The sequence below is a fragment of the Pomacea canaliculata genome, linkage group LG6, assembly GCF_003073045.1.
Source record: "Pomacea canaliculata isolate SZHN2017 linkage group LG6, ASM307304v1, whole genome shotgun sequence".
Classification (NCBI taxonomy): Eukaryota; Metazoa; Mollusca; class Gastropoda; order Architaenioglossa; family Ampullariidae; genus Pomacea; species Pomacea canaliculata.
Window position 1 is genome coordinate 1,365,613 of NC_037595.1, and position 24,615 is coordinate 1,390,227.

Genomic DNA, 24,615 nt, shown 5'->3' on the forward strand with positions numbered 1-24,615 from the left:
TGAGGCGAGATTTGTAAGATGGGAAATGTTGACTCTGTGAGGTACGGTGTGTGATATTATGTCTTCATGTGTGCAGGGGGAGAAGGAAGGATATGTAACAAGTTTTACATCACATGTTCTAGGACGGTTTTTATGTAGGAAGATTCTGTATGATATGTTCTAGGAAATACCCATGAAAGAATATGATATATATGCATGTTATCACATGTGCGAGAAAAAAGGGGAGCTGATGTGTTATAACGACGTGTATTTTTGGAAATGAGTGTCTGAGTATTTCTCGATTCATTTGTATTATTGATCATGCATTATGTGATATAAGTTTTCTTTTTTTGTGTGTGTTTTCAGGGCAACTTGTATTCTTTCATAAGGAGAGAAAAGGGTATTCTTTCACAAGGATCGAGTTGGTTTGGCATTTGTCCCTTATTTCTGTTTTTGTCTTTTTCTTCTTTTCATTTTTCCGTTCTTTTTCCTCTGTCCCACCCTTATTCTCCACTCCTGTGTTTTGTTTTCTCGGCTGAATAAAGAGAGGAAAAAAAAACTATGGCAACGATTGTTCTTTCATGTGTGTTGGCGTGCATCGGCAAGGTCTCTCTCTGCATAAATAAACACTCACCCAACTAATTAAACCCCTTCTACAATGTTTACTTGAGATATCATGTAATGTCTGATGTATATGATAATACATGGCAGAAAATAATTTCATGAAAAGGATTAATAAAGACATGTTTTTTGTGTCTGTATTGTACTTTCATGATCAACAATGTTAAGGCCACTATATATTTAGTCATTAATATGCTTTCTTTAAAAAGGATACAATAGTAGACAAATTCCAAGCAGAAGGGATTGAGAATGAATTTTGAGAGCACTGAAACAGGTGTTGGAAAATGGTTCGCACAGACAAACTTTAATCTTCTGCCACAAATACCATTTTGACCAGGAGCCTTGCGTTGTAATTGTAAACTATTTTCCCAGTATATATTATATATAAAGTAATTATATTTTATATGCTTACAATTTGTCAAAATCTATACATTTCATTCAGTAACTCGATCCCCCCCCCCCCCCCTTCGTCAGGCCTGCAAGCTTACACAGTTCTGAAGAATCATAATCTCTGGACGAGATTAAGAGAATTGAGTACTTAATCTCTAATCTTCAAGGAGAAGTACGTATACACCATGTACGTATATATATATACGTGTTTGAAACCGATCGAGTATAAATATAAATTAAGATCATGCGTTAAGGTAGGGCTATATATATCTCCTGTCCACTCCTGACAGAGAACTGTGGTCAGTACCTTTAAGCAGAAAGGACAAACTGTAAATCTACAGAAATAACTTTATGGGACCTTATCGTGGCAGAAAAGTCTTAAATTCTTTGATACACTTGAAATCTAAAACTGGTTACCGTTACTCAGGGAACGACCGAGCCCACGCTAAATACCAATGCACCGTTGTTATTTCTTTTGTTTACATTACATATTGAATACATTTTAATATAGTAATATCTGTACTGTGCGAAAAAACTCACGCTTTAAAAAGGGAAGGAACAGTTGAAACACCACGGTCAAAGCCAAGAGTAGTCATATTTACAAACAAACAAGAAGACATCATGAATATTTTGACCAATAGAATCACTCGGTTACTTTCAGTGCGAAATCCATACCGAGGCCGCGCTATGTCACATGACCTAGATTAGGCTAGAAACGTCACCAACATGGCAGACCAGCCGAGCAAGGCGGATATTATAGCGATTTTCAAGCGACTGCGTTCAGTCCCAACTAACAAGGTAAGTGAAAATTTGTGTATTGTAACGTAAATCTAACTAATATCTCGAGATATTATAATTTTGTTAATTTAATGTACATTCATTTAAATAATCTTGTACATGTGGTGTTTCTTTGCTACGTGTTGTTTCATCATTGCAGCTAGCATTGAATAGAACCCCAGCAAATAAATCGGCGATATATATAAATATTGTAAAACATACATTTTGAGGCAGATGATTCCTGCTTTGCCTCTGTGTGTAAATGCTTTCAAAAACTGTGTTTATTAGGGGTGGGGGGCATTGCAGTTTTGTTTGTCGAGCTGCTATTTGACAAACACACGACAGCTGATCAAACATTTCGCACAGTTGACGCAGTATCGTTAGTAATATACGTACACTTACGCAAATGGAGTTTTGTACACATACTTTCTTTCTGGGGTACACTGCTGTTGGTTCAAAACTTTAATGTCGAGGTTTATACATTTAAATAGTAATGATCAGTACATCGACAATATTAAAAAGATCTTGTTCTAGACTTTGACATTATTATTTATACAGCAATGTTTTGATTGTGGAAACAACAACCCGACATGGGCCAGCTGCACTTATGGAGTATTTCTTTGCATTGACTGCTCTGCTGTCCATCGTTCTCTTGGTGTTCATGTCACATTCATTAAATCAACCAACTTGGATACCAACTGGTCATGGCTGCAGTTGAGAGCTATGCAAGTTGGGGGTAATGCTTCCGCAGTAAGTACCTTTTATATAGTTAGTAGACACTGAAGGAGACTGAAATAGCTTGTAGAAATGTAGAGCATTTAGAAGACAAAATCTGCAGAATTTAAGTTTAAAATAAAAAGTGATGGTGTACTTACATATTTTTTTTTCTTGCTCTTTTTAGTGATGGTGTACTTACATTTTTTTTTCTTGCTCTTTTGGTCTTAGGATATTGAAATTCATGCTATAATTAGCAATTAATTTGTTCTCTAGTGGGAATTTCAGAGGGTTTATTTTTTTTATAAATTATAAACCATTAAGTTATCATTGTGTGTCTATGGTTGCTGCCCTATACCTCAGTGGGGGCAAAAAGGTATAAGATATGTCTATGCATTTGATTGTACGGCTATACCATAGCTGTAAAAACAGTTTTGACTGGTTATGTGATATATTTTCCAGCGGTCTTTCTTCAGCGAGCATGGCTGTACAACTACTGATGCTCAGCAAAAGTACAACAGCCGAGCTGCCAAACTTTACCGTGACAAGCTTTTGTCTCAGGCTCAGCATGCTATGAGGCTTCATGGAACAAAGGTTCTTGTTTTATTTAAACTTTGCAGCATCTTTGTCAGTCTTTTCTACTTTATTCACTCTTGTTGGTCTGCTTTTTATGTGGCTGCATATTGGATATGACTGCTGCTTCTGTGCTAATTTTTTTGTCTCGTGTAAAATAAACGTTTAAGCCATGTGTCTGTCATTTAACAATGTGACAAGGTTAATAATAATTACATGTTGAAAAACGTGCATGCTACTAATAAATAATTGTACAGAGTAAAGATCTTGCAGAAAAAAAATCTTAGGAAACATCTTTGGCTTAACAGTGGCTGTGCATAGCAATTCAAGATCTTGGCTACTTTTGGATATCAATTTTATAATATGCTGTGTCTTTGCTAGATTCTTTGAAGTTTCTCAACAGCTGTTACATTGGTATTAATAATACTATTACTAAGAGATTGTTACAAATTTGTTTGTTTGATGATTTTGCAGCAGCACTAATCTTATTGTTGGCCCAGAGATTGACTTATGTGAACTAATTTAGGGGAAAAGATCATACCTACAGGTTGTGTGACAATACAACTGCTTTTTATTTGAACTTAAAGGGTCCTACTCTCATCATCATAATTTACAATCCATATTTTAATGTGATGGGTGGATGACATATGACAACTTTTGTCATACAGGTTCACCTGGAAGACAAAGAAGGGAAGACTAAGGTTGGCAATGATCGAACTGTTTTTATGCCACCTCAGAGGGAATTTTTAACATATCTTGGGTTTCTTTTATTTACATATTCTGTCCCTGCTTTGCATAAATGAAACATTAACATTTCATTAAGAAACATTTTACATATCTGATTGATCAAAAAAGAGCAACTTTTTAGATAAAGTTGATTTTTGCGTTGAGCAGCATGGAGTGATTATCCTATTTTGTTGATCAAAGACAAGAGATTATGATTTTCTAAAAAGTGCTGTAAGTATTTAAAGATGCTTGCTAATAATGCTTGTCATCTTCTTTTTGTGCACTGTGACCCATATATAAGCAATATTCATTTTTCAGTTTAGAAGTTTTGAACTAAACCTGGCATCTTCTCCATCTTACATATCTTGTCTTACCAGCACAATATGTATTCATGGGCAACAACAAAATGTGCTCAAAGGGATGTAATATTTCATCTCAAGGGGGTGGGGATGGCATTTTCACACAATGATCATGACAAAACCATCATTCCAAAAGTTAAAGACGTTCCATATTATAATATCTTGTTATGGGTTAGACAACATGATTAAACTTAAGACAAAGTAAACCCAATCCCTCAGAAGCTCGTTTGCTATGTTTGGGTTTATGTCTAAAGGTTTTTTATGTAGTATTGTTTATTTTGAGAAGTTTGGGCTGTGCATGACTTAAAAGGTCTAAACATTTCAATATTTTACACTTTTTATAGGTTTGAATAACACTATTCGCATGCTAGTCCTTTTTGTTAAATTTACAATTATTTCATTTTTATCTGTATAATTTTACCTCATAAGTTTTATAGACCATTGTATTTTGTTTTCCATCAATGCACATGTGGGTTTGTTTGGGTGAGAGGAGGGGGAGAGAGATACTCAGCAGTTTAGGATTTGCATGTGACTGGTTAGGTGATATTTGGATAGGGGGGAGAATGAGGGCTGCTGTTGGTGTTTTATGAAGGACTGGCCGCTTCACTAACAATTTGCATCTAATGTTAGTTTTTGCCTCTCTCTCTCTTCTTTCCTCCTCTGCATATTAGGTATCAAAAGTAAAGCTTGGGTTATCCCAGACGATGGCTGCATGTTTGCCCATTCACTGTGAAGTTCACAGTTCTTAGTTCTTTCATTTTGATCATGTAGACCAAGCCGCTCTCTTTTCATACACTCTGTTGCTGACCAATCTTTCGCAGATGCTAGTCAGTTATGTATTAGCTCTTCTCCCATAGACAGATTGCTATCCAGAACGATCAAGGCTTTATATCAGATGATGTTGGTCTGTTTGACCGAAAATAAGCTAAATCTACATGAAGACAAGCCCTTGTCTTTTCTAAGAGGAATATTAGAATATTATCTGCTTGTCTCTGTTCATCTTTTTGAAGAGGAGTATTTGAGTATTATCTTCATGTCTCTGTTTGGGTAGGCAACCTTTGTACAACCTTTACAACCCTTTGTAGTTTCAGCACGAAACTTAAGTTTCACCAGATATATCTCTTGATTTTTAATGGCTCCTCCCTCACTATTTTTGTGATCTGTTGTCTGTCCATATTTCTGATTGAAACCTGCACTTTTCATCTGACTCATGCATTTTGCCCATTCCTCCTACATAGTCATATATGGACAACTGTTCTCTTCTGCTTCTAGACAGCAGAACTATTCCATATCACATTTGCTGTTCTGATTCAAAGTACTGAAACGGTCACTGAAAATATATTTATTTTACAATTATTATGATTCAAAATGGCTTGATCTCTTGTCCTTCATTATGCATTAACACAGTTCAGTTTTACATAGTCTTATTATCTTTATGTATGCCTTTACACTTACTGTCTTAGTTTGACTTGCATTACCTGTGAACTCTTTAACCAGTGGCTGAAGGTGCTTTGTATCACATGATGTTATTATTAGCCAGTCTTTTTATTAAGTGTTATTTCTTTATCTTTGGTCATCGCAGAGAATGCCACCCACTTTTGTTTTGATGCTGCATAATAATAGCACTCCCATATTATTATTATTAGTGCGAAAGCTGAAGTGCCTCTAAGAGTATGATAAAGAGAAATGCATGCAAAAATGGTACAAAAATATAAACATCCGAAGGCTTGGGACAGTTTATGCTAGCATCCTTGTTAAGACCATATAAAGTGGGATATTAGAATCACTGATGTAGCCATCTGCTGCCTGTCATATGACTTGCTGCAGTCATCATTGCTGGATTTTCTTTCTGAAAGGTGATGAATGCAGCAAGGCACATAGTATTTTCACAGGCTTTCATTGTTTTCCAAATTTGATATCACAGCATCATGGCTCTGATGGAAATCGCTTCTTTGTGATCTGTTGTCAATTCGTTTGATCTCAGCAGGGTTGGATTTTTTTTTTTTTTTTTTTTGGGGGGGGGGGGGTTTTAAGATTTAATGAGAATAAGTCACAGTGAGCTAATTTTTTTAGGGCTGTTTTGGCATGTTTTCTTACATTTGCACCTTTATGCAAAATTAGCTTTTGGAAATCAAAGTGGGTTTTTTCCTGTATTGTATTGTGTATTGTAGAAAACAAGGTGACTGTAGCAGTAAATGACAAACAACTGTGTGTACTGTTGTTTAGCAGTTGCAGAAACTGTTCTATGAGCCTTGTGAATAGTCTTGGCTTGAGTAAAAGGAAAGACTGTCCATCAAAAATGTTCATTTTGCATGAACCTCTTTGGTATTAATGGTGGGCATCATTGAACTCAGAATTTTGTGCAAAAAATGGTTAATAAGGATAATAATAGCGAAAACTTGTAATGCACAGCATCATGACCAAGATAGATTGCACTCTCTGTGCAGACCGGTTATGATAAATAAAAGATAACAGACAGTGGATGGGGAGATACATATAGGCAAACTGAACACTATAAAGATGAAGTACAAGAGTAGAACATAAAGCAATGAATCAAGATATGAAGGGTTGTATGTACTGTAAACATGAGATTGTCAGAATTATGTAACCTAAGTTATGAGTTGAAATAACAAAAGTAACATCAGCATTGTCTACCCAAGCAGAGACAGGCAGCAAAGGGTAAACTCTGGCTCTCCTCTTTGAAAAAAATAAGTTTTCGGGTTTTTTTGTTTTTGTTTTTTTGTTTTTTTTGTCATTTAGTTTTAACTTTGTGTGGGTCATCCTTAGTCTAATCTTAGAAATACAGTCTTGGATGCTCTGGATAGCAGTGTGTGTGTGTGAGAAGGAGAACAGCTGGTATACAGCAAAGTGTTGTCAGCAAAGGATTGATCAGATACAGAGTGAGATTGAATTAGAGTTGTAAGTGGCTTGGTATACATGATAAAGAGGATGGGACCAAGTACAGAATCTTGTAAGGGAATACAGACTGAGCAGTATTTTAGTTTAATGTTGGATCTGAGTCAAACCAGGTTATCCCAAGTATGCTCAGGGTTAACTGGGGATTTTTTTTTTCCCAGAAAAAAATTCCAAATCCTAAAACTGCTGTAGTTCCAATGATGGTAGTGGGTCCTTTAGCACTGTCACACATGCTGCAACTGTTCAAAAAACACTAGCAGCATTTTAAAGCATAAATTCTTCTGTTTCTTCAGATCATGTTTGCATTGGTCTACTAATTTTTGACATAAAATGTCACCACTAATACATTCATGAAGATTGAAATTATTGGTAATTCATAATTCATTTTAAAAGAAAATTCATTGAACCAAAAAGCTAGTTTGGAATGGATTTTATTTTACACTTAAAATAGGAGGACTGGCCTTAATTTTACTTTTCTGCAGTATGTTTAAAGTCATTTAAATGAATGAAAGTAAAAAAAAACTGCACACATTTTTTTAAAACTTGACGCATGAAATTTGTGTTATGGAAATTGAAAGACCCGTGATTTGTATCTATTTAGTCAAAGACTGACACATCGAATATCTATCCAATTTCTGAAAGTAAATGTGGGCTCTGAAATTCACAGTTTTTGTTTCTTCATATATGTTGCGGTGGAGTGGTGAAAATCCTCTTTCTGGAGATTTTAGATGCTTATAACTGTTACCATACATAGAAATTCTGTTATTTTTCTTTGAAATTATTTTTTAATTTTAATTTTGTGCTGTCACAGAGCTGTACACAGAATGCATTTGACAAAAGATGTTACTTTGGAGTTGTTTACACTTTTTTTTCTATATGTATTTCTAACAAATGGGAACTAATTGAAGATGTGTTTTTTTCTCCCTTCAGTTACACATTGATGTCCATTCAGAACCTACTTCACCAGATGCCAAAGCTGAGGTGGACTTTTTTTCTGAACACACAAAGGACACATTTAGAGAAGATTACCCGATAGCAGCAGATCAAAAGCTATCAGCTCCTGAACCTGTCAAGAATGGAACACTCGGTGAGAATGCTAAGGGTATGTACCCTTACATGGGAGTCTGCTTGCTTTTGGAAAACTTACCTTTCTGAGATAACTTTAACATGAATGCCTGTTAGACAGGAAGTTGAGTGGAGATAACATTTGTTGCAGCATAAATTTGATCATACATTTTTCTTTACGGTCCCCCCATCCTTTCAAAAGGCTCATTTGTCAGATGAGGTGTGGGAAGTGAGAAAGGGAGGGGTACAGAAACTGTTGACTTGTCTTCGTATGTGTGTGCCATTTGTCCTTTCAGAATCAGATGTAGGACCAAGTGTAGAGGCAGCCCTGAGCACATCACCTTCTCAGGCAGCTGCACAGATTGAGCCTCGCAAAACAATTATTGGGGCCAAGAAACCTGCTGCTGCTAAGAAAGGGGTTGGTACTCAGCACAAAATTTAATGTGCGACTAAACTCTCTATTTCAGAGTTATTATATCTAGGAAGAATCACATGTTGTGAGTTAAATAGCATAAATTATTTTGCTCGGAGATTGATCTGATCCAGCATAATATTGATTGAATGTTACATGAGGTAAAGTACTGCAATATTTCATGTACCTTAACAGATGTCTCATAGCTTAATTATCTCGTACCTGCTGCAGCTTTTTTGCTTTGATATAAAATCTATATGCTTCTTTTGGTTCTCCATTAACAGAAGGGTCTGGGAGCCCAGAAAGTGAAGGCGAACTTTAACGAAATAGAGACACGGGCACAACAGCTGGATAAAGAACGAGAAGAATATGCAAAGAACCAGGCTATTCATGAAGCACGGACACAGGAGGAGCGCGAGAAGCAAATGTAAAGATCTGCCTCTAAAAATTTGCTAAGGATTTTGTGTTAGCTGAAAATTTTATTTTTGTCAAGGAGCATTTTCACTTAAATCACATTTACCAGATTTTATTAAGGACAAAGAAAAGAAGAGTTTGGTTTTTCTATGACAGTTTGTTTCTTCTTAGAGCAGCAAGCATACACTTTGCCGAGAATTTAAGTTCTATTCTTGCATTTGCAATATTTCCAAAATTTAGTTGTCATCTGCTGCAGGGCCTCAATGCGGCTAGCATACCAGGATATGAGTCTTGAGCGAAAAAAGCAGGAAGAGAAGCTCAAAGCCTCTGATCCCAAGAAAGCACAGCAGCTGGAACGTCTGGGCATGGGATTCATCTCCAATAAGTTGGTTTCTTCTTGAGAATTTTATACCTTTAGCTACCAACAAGCTGACATTTAAGTTAATTTCTTTACTTTCTGCAAATTTCATACATATAACTATCTACTAGCTGATGTTTAAACAAGCTGCCAGAACTAAAAGTGAATAGTTTTAGGGAAGGAAGCAAAGCTTCAAAACACTAAAAGCACATCGGCTGGGCCTGATAATTTTTACTACTTTAATATTTTCTTATGATGAGAAAAAGTTGACCTATTTGTCATTTCCTAAGATGGTTCACTCTTTTGTGTGACCAATTCTATATGAATGTGTGGTATGATTTTCAGGGGCATTAGCCACTCTGCCATCAGCGACATGCAGACAATACAACAAGAAGCTCCAAGCCGTTCTAGAAACAAGGACCAGGATTTGGATCTTTACAGCACTCGTTCTTCCACCCGTGACCGAGACAGGGACTTCTTCGAAGATGAATTGGATGCCATGTCGGGACTGTCTTCCAAGTTAGTGCTGCTGCTGGTTGTTGAGTCTCTTTCATGCAAATGTTATGGTTCACTTAATGGAGAAGTTTCTGTCATGTTTGTGGCATAACAGTACAAAAGTTCCTAGATCAGAGACCTTATACTCAGACTTTTGTTATACTTAAGTAACACAGATGATCAAAGTGAGCACTGTTTCAGACATGAGTACCTAAATAGTGCAGATGATCATTAAAGGGAGCATGTCACATGTTAGTATCTGAGTAGTACAGATTGTTAAAGTGAGTCTGATAATTGACTTTTAAAGTGAGCAAGTCAGACATAAGTGGCAAGGTTCTCCAGCAGTCAAGCTTCTTTCAAGAATGGTGAAAATATTAGAGCAATATTAATATTATTCAATCAGTTACAAGATTTGTTGTATTACATGGAATAGCCTTAGGGAACGTGTTATTTTTGTATACAATAATACTCTGTCATGTTTTTCATGTTCACATTAAAATGCTTCTGCTTTTGTCATTAAGAATTTGTAATTATATTTCTTTTATAATTTTTTCTATTTGCAGAAGAGGAGGTGGTGACAGTCTTCGACGGTCACGAATGGATGATTTTGGCTGGGGAAATGCCAACAAAGGGGGCTCATGGGACATTGACACTTTTGAACAGTCCAGCAGCTTGTCTGAGCCAATAGCTCCCAAATCTGATGACAGGTTGGGTCATGCATTTTAGTTTCCCTTCCTCTGTCACTGTCATATCTTTTTAAAAATCTGAGAAGCCCTGCAAATGTTCAGGAAGAGGGATTAGGTGTAAAGAATTGCTCCAGTGTCCAGCACAGTTTTCAGTAGGTATTTCCAAACTAAAGTGCAGCGCTTTGAAATTCATTTTTGTGTAGTGGTTTTTTTTTTCCCAAAGTCAGAGAAATGATAAAATTTTTTAATTTACATTAACAGTCCTTGAAAGGGATTTACAGATGTATATGAACAGCCAGGGAATTTTCACGTGTTGCTCATGAGCAAATGATAGCTCTAACAAGTGTCATAGAAATATTAAGTATCCAACGTATGCGTTCTTAACTAAGCTTGATAATTTTGTGGGTGCATCATAGTGGATAAAAGTTTCCATTTGCATGATATATAGAAATATTGTGTAAATTGACACAGTATGCTGAGCATATGTACCATCATACACACAGATGTGCAGAGTTGAGCCATTAAACAAATCTCACATTGAGGTCAAAACCTTCTATGTCTGGTGTTCTTTCTGACAGTCCTTTTGTTTTGTTTTTTATGTTGTGGGAGATTTTTGGTAATAATATGTTTCCTCTTGAAAACTGTCATCTTTAAGGTGATTTCACTCTCAGAACAAAGCTCTGTGTTTCCCTTATGGTTTTTAGTCAGAATAGGCTGGTGGTTTTTGGTGTAGTACAGGCCGTCTGTTTTCTTGAAGGCTGTTTGCTAACACGATAAGTTCAATAATGTACACACTCTTATGTAATAGCATCAAGAATTTGATGACTTGTTATCATTTCCATTTCTGATACACACATACTGATTAATGGTTAAAAGTCTTTCTAGATGTAGTTACACAGGTATTGTTATACAGTACAGATTAAACATACTATTTTTACAGTCAGTTTTGTGTATAAGGCTAGGGGAGTGGGAATGGACTGGGTAGGAGCTCATGCCCTGTACAAATTTGTTTTTAATTGTTAATTTTTGTGTGCATGAATGGAGAGAAGAGATAGAACAGAAATGAAACAATGAGAAATTTATAACATTGTCTGACTGGTGTTGCCAGCATGTCACAAGAGGAGCAAGCGTTAGACTCAAATGACAATGACTCCACAGGGTAATTCATGTTGGGTTGACACTGTTTTGGATGCACAGATGGTACACTTGCACGTGTGTGGTGGTCATGTCAGATTGCAGTGCAGACAGAAACTTCTACTTGTTTCTGCTTTTCTGTGCTTTCCTTGCAGGAAAACATTTTCTAAGTGCTAATACTATCATTGCTTCTGTCCCTTTAGGTGTGTGTATACATGCACACGTATTTGACACACAGTTGGTCTCGTATGTCAAAGTATTTCACTGCAAAGTTTTTCTCTCCCTGTAGTTGCAATGCATTTCTGCAATCTGATAAAAGCAAAAGGATGCATACTTTGTTGTTGTTATTAATTTACCGCTGTCATGTATTTTCTAGAATACAAGCTGCTTTTAGTTGGCAGTAGGTGCTAGTAATCATAGAATAGCAGGCATTAAACCATGAAAGATGTTCAGTGAAGGATGACAAAAAATTGAACTTAAAGCTAAGGAACATTTTTTGGCATTTTCCATTCTGGCTTGCTATTGTAGAAAATGTGTCAATAGTTCTTATTGGAGCAGTCCTCTTGTACGCTTTGCAATTAGTATCTTCCCTATAGTCTGTTTATCCAGCGTTTCAGTTTGCTAGTAAGGTCTGCCCAGATCATTGCCAAGTTTCTTCATTAAGGTTTATTCTTAAAAATATAGACCTAATCTGATGTTACTGCAATACTATCTGTTGTGGTATTGTTGCTACAAGTAGTAAGCATTACCAAGTACATCTAATAGTTCTTATTAGCAGACAGAAACAACTGGTGTCAGTGTGCATGCATACACATATGAATCTATATTTGCTTACTGCCATCATTGTTATAGGCAAGGTTTTACCATTTGTCATGCCGTGCATGCATTACTTATTCTTGACAGTTTCATTCATCAGTAGAAAGCTTTGCTTGGTCTATGTTTGGTTTTGTTCAGGACTTCATCTTGTGCATATTGATTGTTAATGTTTGTCATCACAGTGGCCACCCATCTTGATGTTGAGCTCGGGTGTGTATCTGAATTAATTTGTAGCAGAAATATTGGCTTCTGTAGTCTTAAGGATGAGAGAGTGCTCTGTTCTTGGATATGTTGATAATCTTTGCACTCCAATCAGAGCAATGTTACAGTTATCTTTTTCATAACAATGCATGTTTGCATACAGTCCCTACCATTGCAACATTTCACTTTAATTTTAGTCTGTTTTAAAGAATTGATGAACATTTTGAGGAAAAGAGTTCTAAATAAATAATAATTTAACACAGAGATGTATGTTGGACATCAGACAAATCATCGATACAGTGGTGGAAACCAGACAGAAATATGTGACTGTCGGGGCACTATTAGGCCCAAACTTATGGTTTTCAGAGGGGAGATCTAAAAAGTACTTCTAGAATGTAAAAAGACATAACTGTTGGTTTTTGGTTGGTTTTTTGTTTTGTTTTGTTTTGTTTTTTTTGGGGGGGGGTTGGTTTGTTTGTTTTTTGTTGGGTTTTTTTTTGCAAAAATTGGGGGGTGGGTGGGAGGATTTTGTAAAGATTAAGAGGACGTGCTTTTGTTGGAAAATCTTTTTGATGTGACAGCTTGTAATAAGATCTAGTGAAGGCAGTATTCACAAAGGATGAGTGAATCACTGAACAAATGGGAGAAAGAGTTCTTCTTTCCTTCCACTCTTTTCAAGTTCTTTGCAGGAATCTTACAGCAGGTCCCTTGACTAGTGAGTGAGAAAGCAGAGTTCACAAGATGTTGAATACCTTGAACACCTCTGCTTGCCCTTCTGTTCTCTTATGCAGTATATTTCTTTGTACTAAAGCTATTTTTATTTCTTAGTTTTTGTGGCTGAAAGGCCAATGCTAATTAATGTGTCAAGCTCTTTAGCACCATAGTTTGAAAAGGTTTAGATCTTGCTATGTACCCTGCACCCCTAGCTAATTTTTTCCTGTTCCCATCAAGTGAGATATGATTGAAGAGATAAATATATGAATGCATGCATGCATTTTGGGAGAGTTTCTTGCCATTACTTAACAAAAATGAAACATACTGCAAACCAGGCAAAGATCTTTTTTAACAAATGTGTTACAGAAATTTTTATTATTTTGTTTATGAACATTTGTCCAATACTGCATTATGTATTATTTAGAGTAAGTTCTCAGTATACGAAAGTTTTTGCAAAATTGGATTTATTTTTTTGTCAATAGATCTAGCAGAAGTCGCAGGACAGTGACAGACAGCAACTCTTCAATCACCATGTCTGAAGAGGACAAGAAAAAATATGCAAATGCCAAAGCTATTTCCTCAGACCAGTTCTTTGGCAACAGAGATGCAGATGTATGTGAAAAGCTTTGTTATTGTCAGGCAATACTCTAATTGCACTAATGCACATCTTGACAATTGGATTTTTGCAGCTAAAAATCTGTACAGGTACTTTTGTAGGCAAATGGTTACCTGAATATGCATACATGTATTTGACTGTACTATAACACACTTCTAGTCGGGACACAGATAGTCTACTGTCCGAACACAAACACTAGCCAATTCGATACCCATTTGTTGCAGTGTATTTCCCTCAGTTGACTCAGCTGTGAAGTGGGTACCTGACATCCTTAGGTGTTTGAAAAATTAAGGCATCAGTCCCCTCACAAGAAAAGCTTGTGGTCCCCAGCAACCTAAAAGTCACAGTGCTACCTTTTTTCCCATAGTTTTTAAAAAAATTGAATGTATGCAGGAACTTGCATGCACGCAAATGTATATATATGTGTGTGTGTATATACCTGTAGACATCACTTTTTCCAGGGTTAGGAATAGGTTTTTCTGAGCTTGAAGTTATGTATTGGAATGGTGAGATCCAAAATTTCATAGCATTCACTGACTGCTATTTTCAACAGTTGGATGTAAAGCAGAATCTTGCTCGTTTGGAGGGCAAGTCAGGCATCTCTAGTGATGATGTTTTTGGAACTGGTCGACAAACTACGTCACGCTCATCTTACTCATCAACACCAGATCTTCAGGATATCAAAGATGGTGTGCGCCAAGGCATCACCAAAGTCGCTGGTCGTCTCTCCACAATTGCCAACGGTGTTGTTTCCTCTTTACAGGTGAGAACTCTTAGATTCTGCTTATTTCTCAGTTGTAACACTTGACAGCTCAGTAAAATGTGTGTCATCTAGAAACCATATTTACGCTATGAATGAGGAAATAATGCCAAACTGTGAAGAGTTTATCTTATTTATTAATATAAAGTAGGAATGTTGTAGGACACTTATCTTTGTGCAATTTTGGTTATAATGATACAGATCTTGAGTTCTGTGTACTTCATTGGCAGCTTGGTGTAATGCATTGGACAATGTGATATGTCAGTGTTATTTCTGTTGTATTTATCATTGTTTGGAATAGTTTTTCTTGGCTTAGTAAGTTTAGCTTCATTTAGCCATGTGAATCCTCTTTCCTGTTTTTGGCTGATGTCTTCCTGTCAGTTTTAGTTGACTAATAACATTCTTTTGCTTATGCCACTTTATTTCCATTGTTAGTGTCTGTTTCATTTCCATGTTCTTACTGTCTCACTTAGCTCCCTGTCAATAATTAGTGACACCTTTGTTTTGCTGAGAAAGTTCCCAGCCCCAGTTATACAATAATGACTGGTGGTCTTGATCTGTGTTCATGTCAGTATTTGGCAGGTACTTTCACGATGGAACCATCCATAATAGAATTTATTGATATCATTTTTATTTGACCTGAGTTAGTCTTTAGTGGTGTCCACAACTTAGGTTCACTAACAGTGTCACGTGCAGTTTAATGATCATGAATTAATACCTACACACAGGTGTTGTCATTAGTAAGCAATTGTCTCTTTTATACCTAGGACATTTTTAAGGTGATTTACAAATCTTTATCAGTATTAGAGTCACCTGGCACATTATCTGTTGAAATTCTGATCTATCAGAGCAATCAAAGCTCTAACCTCAACCGGTGAAAAATGTCTGGTTAACTATGCTTTCTCTTAGAATTGGAATTGCTTCCATTGAACTGACTTTCAGTTTCCTGACACACCTTGTGTTTCTTTACATTAGATACACCTTATTTATCTTTACTTGCTTTATTCTTTGCCAGTTTACTATGCATTGTGCTTATACTGTAAATGACAGGCATGTTTTAAATCTTTTAATATTGCAACATTTAGTTGACATTGATTTATTTCTTCTTAGAGTATTGCAATATAGATAGATTGGCATTCTTGCAATGTAGAGTCTTCTAGTTGTAAATGTGTATATGCTTGCAGTTTACTTGTGTTTCATTTGATTGTTGTTTTGTTGTGTTGGCCACGTGTAGAGGAATAAGTAGTCCCCGAGCAGAGGTAATTTGTTGGGGATGGTTGATGGTATTTTTTTCTGCCTGACTCCACTCCACAGCTGGACTATGCTTTGCTAGCTTTGAGTTTTATAAGTGTCTGCTTCTGATGCAATGAGTCTTAATTATTAGATACTGACCTTTGTACTGAAAAGACACCATGGGGGGAAAGGGGGGATGTACATGTGTACACATACTTGCATGCATGATTGAATGGATAAATGATGTGCATTTTGTGCTTACTATCTTTTGTTATAGAATGCTGTCATACAAGTATTGATATTTTTAGAAGTAGAATGGGATTAAGTCACAAGCCCCATAAAGTCATTTGATTTAGGACTACATTTTTTTTAACAAGGTATTTTGCATTTCAAGCAAACTAACTTTTGCAGAGTTGTATCTTTGGTCTATTTTTGAAAGATGAGCACATAGTTAAAGTGCAATAATTTTTACATCAGCATCATTAAGACTTTTACTTCAGTGCTGTATGGAATATAAACACCAACAAAGGTTTTATTTAGTGTCCTGATCATTGTGTTAATCATTTATTGTGTCAGTGCAGTGTCTGTCACTATCAGTAGCCACTATCTTGTCTAGGTGTAGCAGGATTGCTGTTGATAGATCTCAACAATATCATTGTTGGTCACTGTTGCTCATTTGCATTTTGGTCTTCTGGTGTTGTCAGTGGCCATTCTCATCCTCTATTTTGATATCATAGGTTTTATATATATATTGTTGCTGGTAGCCAGACTTGACCCCCACTACATTTTAATGACATCTGTTTATGTTTGTCATCAGTCAGCTATTTCATATGACAGTGTAATACATCTAGTGGCTACTGTTGTTTTTGTTTGTTTTGTTTTTTTATTCTTTGGTAGGATACTTACCTTGCAAATACATTCTGTCAACTACACTACATGATTATGCAGACCCTTTAGTTATTAGTTATAGATAATACCATAAAGTAATGTGTGTACATATAAAATTCTGCTTTTAGCCTTAAAAGTGGCTTGCTGGTCTGTTGGTTGGGTGATTTTGTGGTGTACTGCATTACAGGTTGAGGGTAGACTTTTTTTTCAGGGTGGGTTTTCCTAATATCTGCTTGATGTTTTCATTTTCTTGCAGTAATGGTTGATATCACACAGATTTTGTTTTAAAAAAAAACCAGTAAGTTCTTTGTGTTGTGAAAAGAAATTGCATGCATGCCAGTCTGCTTTCATTTGCTTTGATTTTTCTGAGTAATGAGACTAATCGTACACACTCATGGAACTGATTATTTGTGTAGAGTAACCAGTTATAGCTTTGTATCTGGATCTGGCTGTAATTGCAGCACGGTCATCTCTTAAACACTAAAGTCCCATCCACATCCTATCTACATTTGCACCCATTGTTTAGCATTCCACTGAATGCTGGTCACTTTGATAAATGGTTTTATGAGTGTGGATTAGTGCATTTTCAGATGTAGAGCTAGACAATGCCCACATCAGCGCAAGCTACATTATTTAATCAGATTTAATATCTTCTTGTTAACTATATTTTAGATGCATTATATGTGTATTTTTCTTTTGCCATTCATACAATTTTTTCTTACACAATTTGACAATCTAGAATTAGCAATATTACAAGTGTAACCGGTTGCTTCTTCATATAAAAAGTATGTTGTGTGAAGATGTTTTTTAATTTTTATGTTTATTTGTACCACAAGCAGAATAATCTGCATTCCCTAAGCTGCAAACTGTTGCACGACTTTCCTCTTCTTCCACACTTCCACTTGTTAAACTTTTGGTTTCAGTGAAGCATCAAGTGTTTGTAACAGTGAGCAGAAGGCAATAATTTGATTGGTAAAGGTTACACGCTTATTAACACTTAGTGTGCCTACATTCATGTGGAAAGGGGGGTTAGTGAAGGACCTTTCCTCCAAACTAATATCATCAGTGACGAGAAGATATCTTCATGTTTTTGAGGACTTTGTTTGTTAAGGCCATTCCAGTGCTAAAAAAATTTGCTTCACAAAATATTTGAGATGGCATTCAGAACCCTACCTACATATACACATCTATATCACCTCCTTCTGACCAATCCTCTTCTGGTCCCCATTGACCTGGAACAAACTGCTGCTCGACATTCGTGGGAAATCTGTTATTGCTTCTTTCAAAATGTTTCTGAAATTTTATCTTTTTCTCCTGCCACAGTGTGTTTGTGCTTGCGTATATATGCCTGTACATGTGGTCGTGAATTCTGTAATGCATGCACCTTGAATCTCTGTAGCAGGAGTACTTGTTTTATGAATAACTTTAATATTATTAAATGACAAATGACCAAATTCCTAAATCCTAAGGAGCAATTATTATTTTAGAAGTGTCTTTAGTTACCCCCCCAACAACAAAAAATGGAACAAGTGCTAGCTACAAGACAAGGATTAAGCAAGTGATGTATCATAGCAAAACACAAAACATGCACCTGTACAGATAAAACCATTCGTAAGGCACACCTACAAGAGATGAAGAGTTCCCTTCAGCAGCACCATTTATAAAGACTGTTTAGGAAGGGCATGATAGGTTATGGAGAGTCCTGCACTGGGACAAACAGTTGAGGGTGGCAGCATACAGCTCAGGCAATTTAAGGAAAAACTGAGAGATCGCCAGAGGCATTTCAGTTCAGTGTTTGAGGATTTTAAAATATTTCATTAACAAAGAAACACATCAGTCCAATCTTTTTGGAAGGATCTTGACAGAAGAAAATAACATATTTGAGGTGTTTGACAGTAATTCCTTGTTAGTATGGCAGCCCAGACTTGACTTCCATTCCATCGTTAACTAATTAAATCCTCGAAACTTGGGTCTGGTACTTAGTGCATACAATGTTCTAGTTTCTTGGCATTTGAGTAAGGCAATACTCGAAGTGTTTCTATGTCTACATTTTAGAAATGAAGCTTTGGCCACACAAAATAGTTTAAACCTGGTGTACCACTAACGTAACTTTGATTTCATGAAGTTACTTGCCTTACCGTCTGACAGATATAGCTTTGGACACGAGTACACATTCTCAGAATTTTACAGAGGCTGCTTTCTTTCTTTGATTTTTTTTCCTGTTGTTTCTTTTTTGTTTTTTCTTTCTTTAAACATTCCATTTCTTGTATCAAGCTTCCTTATTGTATAGCAATCTTGTTCTGCAGTGTATGTTGATATTCAGTGAAGCAGTATTGTTTTGACATGACATACGCTCATTGTTGCATGCAGTAGAGGATTATTGCTTGAGAAATACTTTTTGCTTGTTTACATGTAGAATTGACAAAATAACTGGGTGGTGTTTGCTGGTAAGTAGTCTGCTTGCATACCCATTGCCTGATTTCTGTTTGTTTTTATTCACATGTGTGCATGTGGCATATGAAAAACACCCCTTGTTTGACTCCTACGGGGCTTGGTGTATTGTGGCTTTTGCTTAATTACCTGTCTCATCAGAATTTTCTATTTTCTATTTGCAATACCTGAAAGATGCTGTTCATATCACCCTTGTTGGTGGAGCTTTTACTTGAATAATGTTTCTAATCAACACAGCAAGATAAAATATAAATTATTTGTGATTAGAATGGTAGAACTTTTGTAGCATTTGAGATACAGAAAGGTACTTATGCATGAGGACATTGAGGAGAGAATGTTTGCACATATAGAGCATGCTTGCAAGTGCGCACGTGTGTATGTCAGTGAGTGCATGCATGCATAAGCAGATGGGTGTGTGCCTGGTTTGTGTGTGCATAAGAAACAATGAACTAGCTGCACTAATGTTTGCAAACATTGTATTTCTTGAAATTGTGCATCCTTTGCACACACATGTAGGTGGACAGGTATATTTTGATACAGTCACCACTTCATGCTACTTTCATTATTTTTTTCTCAGTGTTTCTACTTTGGTACAAAAAGCAATGAATGTGTCACAACACTGTATATTAACTTGTACAATCTATGGTTGAATCGACTCTGGGCTGTGGTCAGATCAACTTACACATCGTCAAATTGACCAGTGGCTAGTGTTTCAATGCACACTCAGTGTTTCAGTGCGTGAACAACTCAGAATATTTTTCATCTTCCAAATAGCATACACTCTTTATGTGCCTTCACTCGCCAGTTCATTTCATTGTCATCAAATGCCATTTTTTATTTCTGTGCAGGACCGAATGGGAAGCTAGTGATGGCAGAAGTATTTCATTTCAAACAGTAAAACAAACCAAGGACACAGCATTCTATCATGCTTCTTGTCATCTGAAGTGAACCGAAAGAGACTTACTAGACTTACATGAATTATTAGTTTCAGTGGGAGAGAGTTGTACTATGGTTTATATTATAAAAGTACGAGTGTTATGACTGCTGGACAAAATCATTCAGTGTGACTGCTTCTTCACATTGTTGACAGCAGTGGCTCATGTGTTCACCAGACCATGCACATTACAGAGGCACAGGGGAAGATATGAATGTTGTATAAAGGGCTGTCTGGTGATGCTTGCTAGCCTCAGTGTAGTCCGCGTTTCTTAACATCTCTCAACATTTACAGGCAGGAATGTTGAACCTCAGGCAACCCATGTGAAGCTTCAAGTTTACAAGACATCACTTCTTGAATACATTTTTGATGTATCCTATAGATATGTGTAAAAATAGCCCTATGAAATATTACGATTTTGTCTAGGTGGGGGGAAAGGGTTAAATCATTCAAGTTATTTTTATTTTTTAACTTTTTGTGCAAATATCTTGAAGTGTTAAAGGAAGAATGTCTCATCTGCTGTGTATCTCTCCAACGGAAGAGTGTGATGATAATGAAGTTTTAGCAGAGGAGCAGGAATTTATAGAGGTGCCACCCAGAAAAATCTGCTGGTGGTTAGAAAAAAATATAAAATGAAAAAAAAATACAAATTATGAGACCTAGAGATGGGAGGCACAAGGTGAAAAGGAAAGAGTGAATTGATATCAGCAATGACCCCAAGACATGCTTGGCATTCTGACTAGGGTTGGAGGGTTGGTGGGTGGGCGACTAATTGTGGCTGCTCCAGGTTTTTATTGGAGGCCTGTTGTGTGCCATCCTCTGTAGCATTTGATGACTGTAGATGTATGTATATATGAAGACAAAATTTAATAAGTTGTAATCAAAGACTTTTTTTTCTATATTGCTAAAGTGAAACCATTACGAATTAATTTCATAAAAATTTAAGGTTAGGGTTACTTGATATAAATATTTTCAACATGGGGTGTTTTTTCTGTGTGTGTTTGTGCGTGCGCACGTCAGTCACTGATGATGCTATTTGTCAATGACACAAGAAAGTGGTTGCTAGTAATGAAATTGTGCTGATCACAGGTACCTTAAAAGTCTGAAACTCTTGTGGAATAAGAATGTCTATGTCTTAAGCAAGGCTTAATTGGATCCATATTTTTGGATGTTTATGATAAAATGCCAACCTTGTCACCAGTAATGTAATGTGCAGAAGGCTTGAATTATCGCGTTGTCCTCTTCTGTGCAGCATCGTAGATTTTAATGACATTTCTCAGCTATCCTTTTTTGCTGCTTGCTTTGTGGTCTTGTTTTGGTACTCTTTTTTTTTTTGGTGGGATTTACTCGCTCAGTGCTATCTGTATTGAAAGATGAAAAGCTGGCTGATGAGTAGAGTAGTAACCAGACATGAGAGGGAGGGGGCCAGACAGAGAGGTGCAAGTACATGTTCTGGATTTTCAGAAACTTTGCACAACAGACAGGGAGCGTTATTATGAGATGTATAATTTCCAACAATTTGCTTCTTTTCCTCCAACATCATGCATGTCATTTGGTGCAGAAATATTTAGTTTTTACTCCATATTTATAACGTTGTTTTAAGAGATAAATCATTAAGCACTCATAAAATTTATCAGTCATAAAATATCCTACCCCACCCCCTTCTGAAGATAGCCACAGATGGTAAGGCATCTTGCTTGCCTGGAAGAGGATGGTAGAGGGGGTCGGGGTGGTCAAGTAGCCTGCCCTGTAGTTCTACTGTCCACTGGGAGACAAGAGCCTAGCCTCTTATGTCAACCATGAGGCTGACTGTGCCCTGGTTTTTGCTTGTAGCCCTTTAAAACTGCCTCTGGTATAGCCGCCACCACCACCACCTCAGATTGTTTCTAGGAAATGTGTCAGAAGCTGGCTTGATGTTTTTATCCCATGACTTCATATATTGTCTAAAATGTAAGTCCTGTGATTTTTGTAAAATCCAGACCACTTAATGATTATTAATGATCGGCAAGAAACTTTATGATGGTTGAAAATATAATAGTGTTCAAAACTAATTTATTGTTGAAGAAACGATTGAGGCAGTTAGGTTTTAATGAAGTATAGTGTTGTATAGTGCTTACTTCACAATTTTAGGTAATGAAAGAGTAAAGTAGACTGTGGGCTTCCTGTTACACATAGATGAATCTTGTGGCAGGATTGTCACCAAGTCCAAGGAGGGATTGTACCAGTCTGGACTTCACACTGCTCATCTTTAATATTAAACATCAAAAAGCTTGTTATGTTGTTTTATTTTCTTGTTGTCAGGTGTTTTTGTTTTGTATTTTTCTTTTTGCTGGCAACGACTTGTGCTCATCATGCAACACCCTGCACCCAGCTAATGAACTGATGTGGATTTCCACCACCTGGCATTAACTTTGTCAGGTAGTGCACAAAATAGTACCTGAACTTTACAGAGCATGTGTAGAGAAGGCCAGTTTTTCCTCTGTGTGTTGCCATGGTAACTCGGTTCTGCTGCCTTTGCCACCACTAGCACAAGGTCCATCAGACTGAAACTAAAACTTAACAGTTTGTGGTTTAAAATTTAATAAGGGTCTTCCTCATCCTTTTGATGCAGTGACTCACATGAACATGGTATAATTGACAAAAGTATGTATTCACAACATTTTTAATGATGTAAAATACATCTTTATTGTTTTCTTGTGTTCACAACACAAAATTTGCTTTGTTGAAGACTCATAAATAATAAACTAAGAGAATACGGTCACACCAACCGCACCTATACCAACCACACAGCAATGTTTAGCAGAGATACATGCTAGATTCATTTGTTTTTCTGTTGAAGGGTGCAATGTGAAGGACTTGGGGAAAGTTCTTTTCTTGTTGACAGGTTTCCATGTAGGTAAGAGGGGGAGCATCTGGAAATAATGATATCATGGGTGAGAGAGAGATCTGTGATAATACTAACAACTTGTAACCTCACAGCCTGGTGTATAGGTCACTGAGTGGTCTTTGTGTAAAGCCAATGATCTTGCAGGCAGTTCTGCCCGCTACCAATAACCATGTGTGGTCAGGTGGATGTTTTCTTCTATCGATGACCAATTCTTTAGTTTTAGAGACATTGAGCGACGTCTGTTTGCAATATCTGTTGATTATAACATGATCTAGGTGTAAACGATGTGTATACAGTGTATTATCATCACTGGGGGAACAGGATGGATGTGGAGTGGCTGACAAGGACCCCAACCTAAGCTTGAGTTGAGGCAGCAAGCAAATCCTGTGTCCCGGGCAGTCCAGTCCTTTGTCTTAGAAGTAAAGCGGAGGAAGACGAGATATCCTGTGATCGGGAAGACCAGGGAGGCTGTCACGAACCTTCGTTATTCCACCTGGCGCGTCCCACAAGACTTCCAGCATCGAAGTCTTTTTGCTGGCGGCGCTGGAACGTGGGTGGAAGCGAAGACAACGTGGTCGACATGCCGACAAAGGAGAAGGTGGAAGCCAGTGGGAGGAATGTGAGTGTTTGCCAGTCGTGTGGGGAGGGGATGGGGAGGCAGAATTTGACAAACGATACAGGGCGCCATTCCTGCCCAGCGGGGGGAATGTGTGGGGAATTAGAATTTGTCGTTCGCAACTGGCTCGCCAACACTTGTTTTCTCTCCAGACTGACGGAAAGCATGGCAATGCACACAGCTCCGACCTGCGTATGAAGTCTTGAAATGCTCAACTACATTCAGACAAAAATGAAGCAGTGGCATGGCGGTGTCCATTGTCTGTGGTGTTGGCATTGCTACTTTATTTACCTGCTGACAGGGGAAGGTAGAGGGGTGGGGAGGGACGAGATCATAAGTTGTTAGCACTGACACCAAGGATCTGCTGGATGTATTCTAATAGCGAGGTTGGTTTGGGGCTTTTGGACTTTTCCATCGGGTTGTCACGTGACTGCAGCTCGTGTCTGTCTCTAAGGGTTTGTATCCGCAACTTTGTATGATGGTGATGGTGATGGTGTGGCACGCTGTTCTCTCGCCGTACCCTTGTTTTTACCGGGTACTTCCTGTTCGGCAAAGGAAGGAATTAGGAAGCAGCTCTCGTGTATTTATGGTCATTGGAGTAGAAGTTGCACAGCATGCAGCACTTGCAAACCTTTTCTCATAATGCATTTTCCCCATCTCATGCCTCGTAGACACCCCACCTCCCTACTCCAGTCCAAAAAGCAACTTTGGGAGTATGACGTGGAACGATTTAGAAAATAAGGTGGAACAGGAGGCAAGTACTTCCTGTGCCATGCGGAAGAAAGGGTTGCTGTGGCAGTGAAGTTCGTTTCTTGTCGTGGAACTTTCAGACAAATTACTCGTGAAAAACCCAGACATTATTTTTCTGGCGGTTCACAAA

General features: G+C 37.3%; 1 protein-coding gene across 7 annotated transcripts; it reads left to right on the forward strand.

Moving 5' to 3' along the window:
• Window positions 1–1,649: 1,649 nt before the first annotated feature.
• Window positions 1,650–22,506, forward strand: LOC112567179 (ADP-ribosylation factor GTPase-activating protein 2-like). Of its 7 annotated transcripts, XM_025243766.1 has the most exons (16): window positions 1,650–1,788; window positions 2,326–2,517; window positions 2,944–3,075; window positions 3,723–3,755; window positions 7,986–8,157; window positions 8,417–8,538; window positions 8,817–8,959; window positions 9,203–9,331; window positions 9,650–9,823; window positions 10,363–10,506; window positions 11,594–11,644; window positions 13,833–13,962; window positions 14,520–14,729; window positions 17,104–17,142; window positions 18,562–18,566; window positions 20,147–22,506. In XM_025243766.1, exons 1-14 carry the CDS (start codon window positions 1,717–1,719, stop codon window positions 17,104–17,106), a joined length of 1,707 nt encoding a protein of 568 aa, XP_025099551.1. In that variant the 5' UTR covers window positions 1,650–1,716; the 3' UTR covers window positions 17,107–17,142; window positions 18,562–18,566; window positions 20,147–22,506. The 7 variants fall into 7 exon arrangements, with proteins under 7 accessions (XP_025099551.1, XP_025099549.1, XP_025099550.1 ...); XM_025243764.1 differs by lacking the exons at window positions 17,104–17,142; window positions 18,562–18,566 and adding an exon at window positions 15,961–15,985; XM_025243765.1 differs by lacking the exon at window positions 18,562–18,566 and having other exon boundaries at window positions 17,104–17,145.
• Window positions 22,507–24,615: the final 2,109 nt, after the last annotated feature.

Coding starts and splice junctions, on each gene's coding strand:
- LOC112567179 (XM_025243763.1), top strand. CDS start 1,717: ATGGCAGACCAGCCGAGCAAGGCGGATATTATAGCGATTTTCAAGCGA. Junction 1,789..2,325: donor GTTCAGTCCCAACTAACAAG/GTAAGTGAAAAT, acceptor TTATTTATACAG/CAATGTTTTGATTGTGGAAA. Junction 8,158..8,416: donor ACTCGGTGAGAATGCTAAGG/GTATGTACCCTT, acceptor TTGTCCTTTCAG/AATCAGATGTAGGACCAAGT.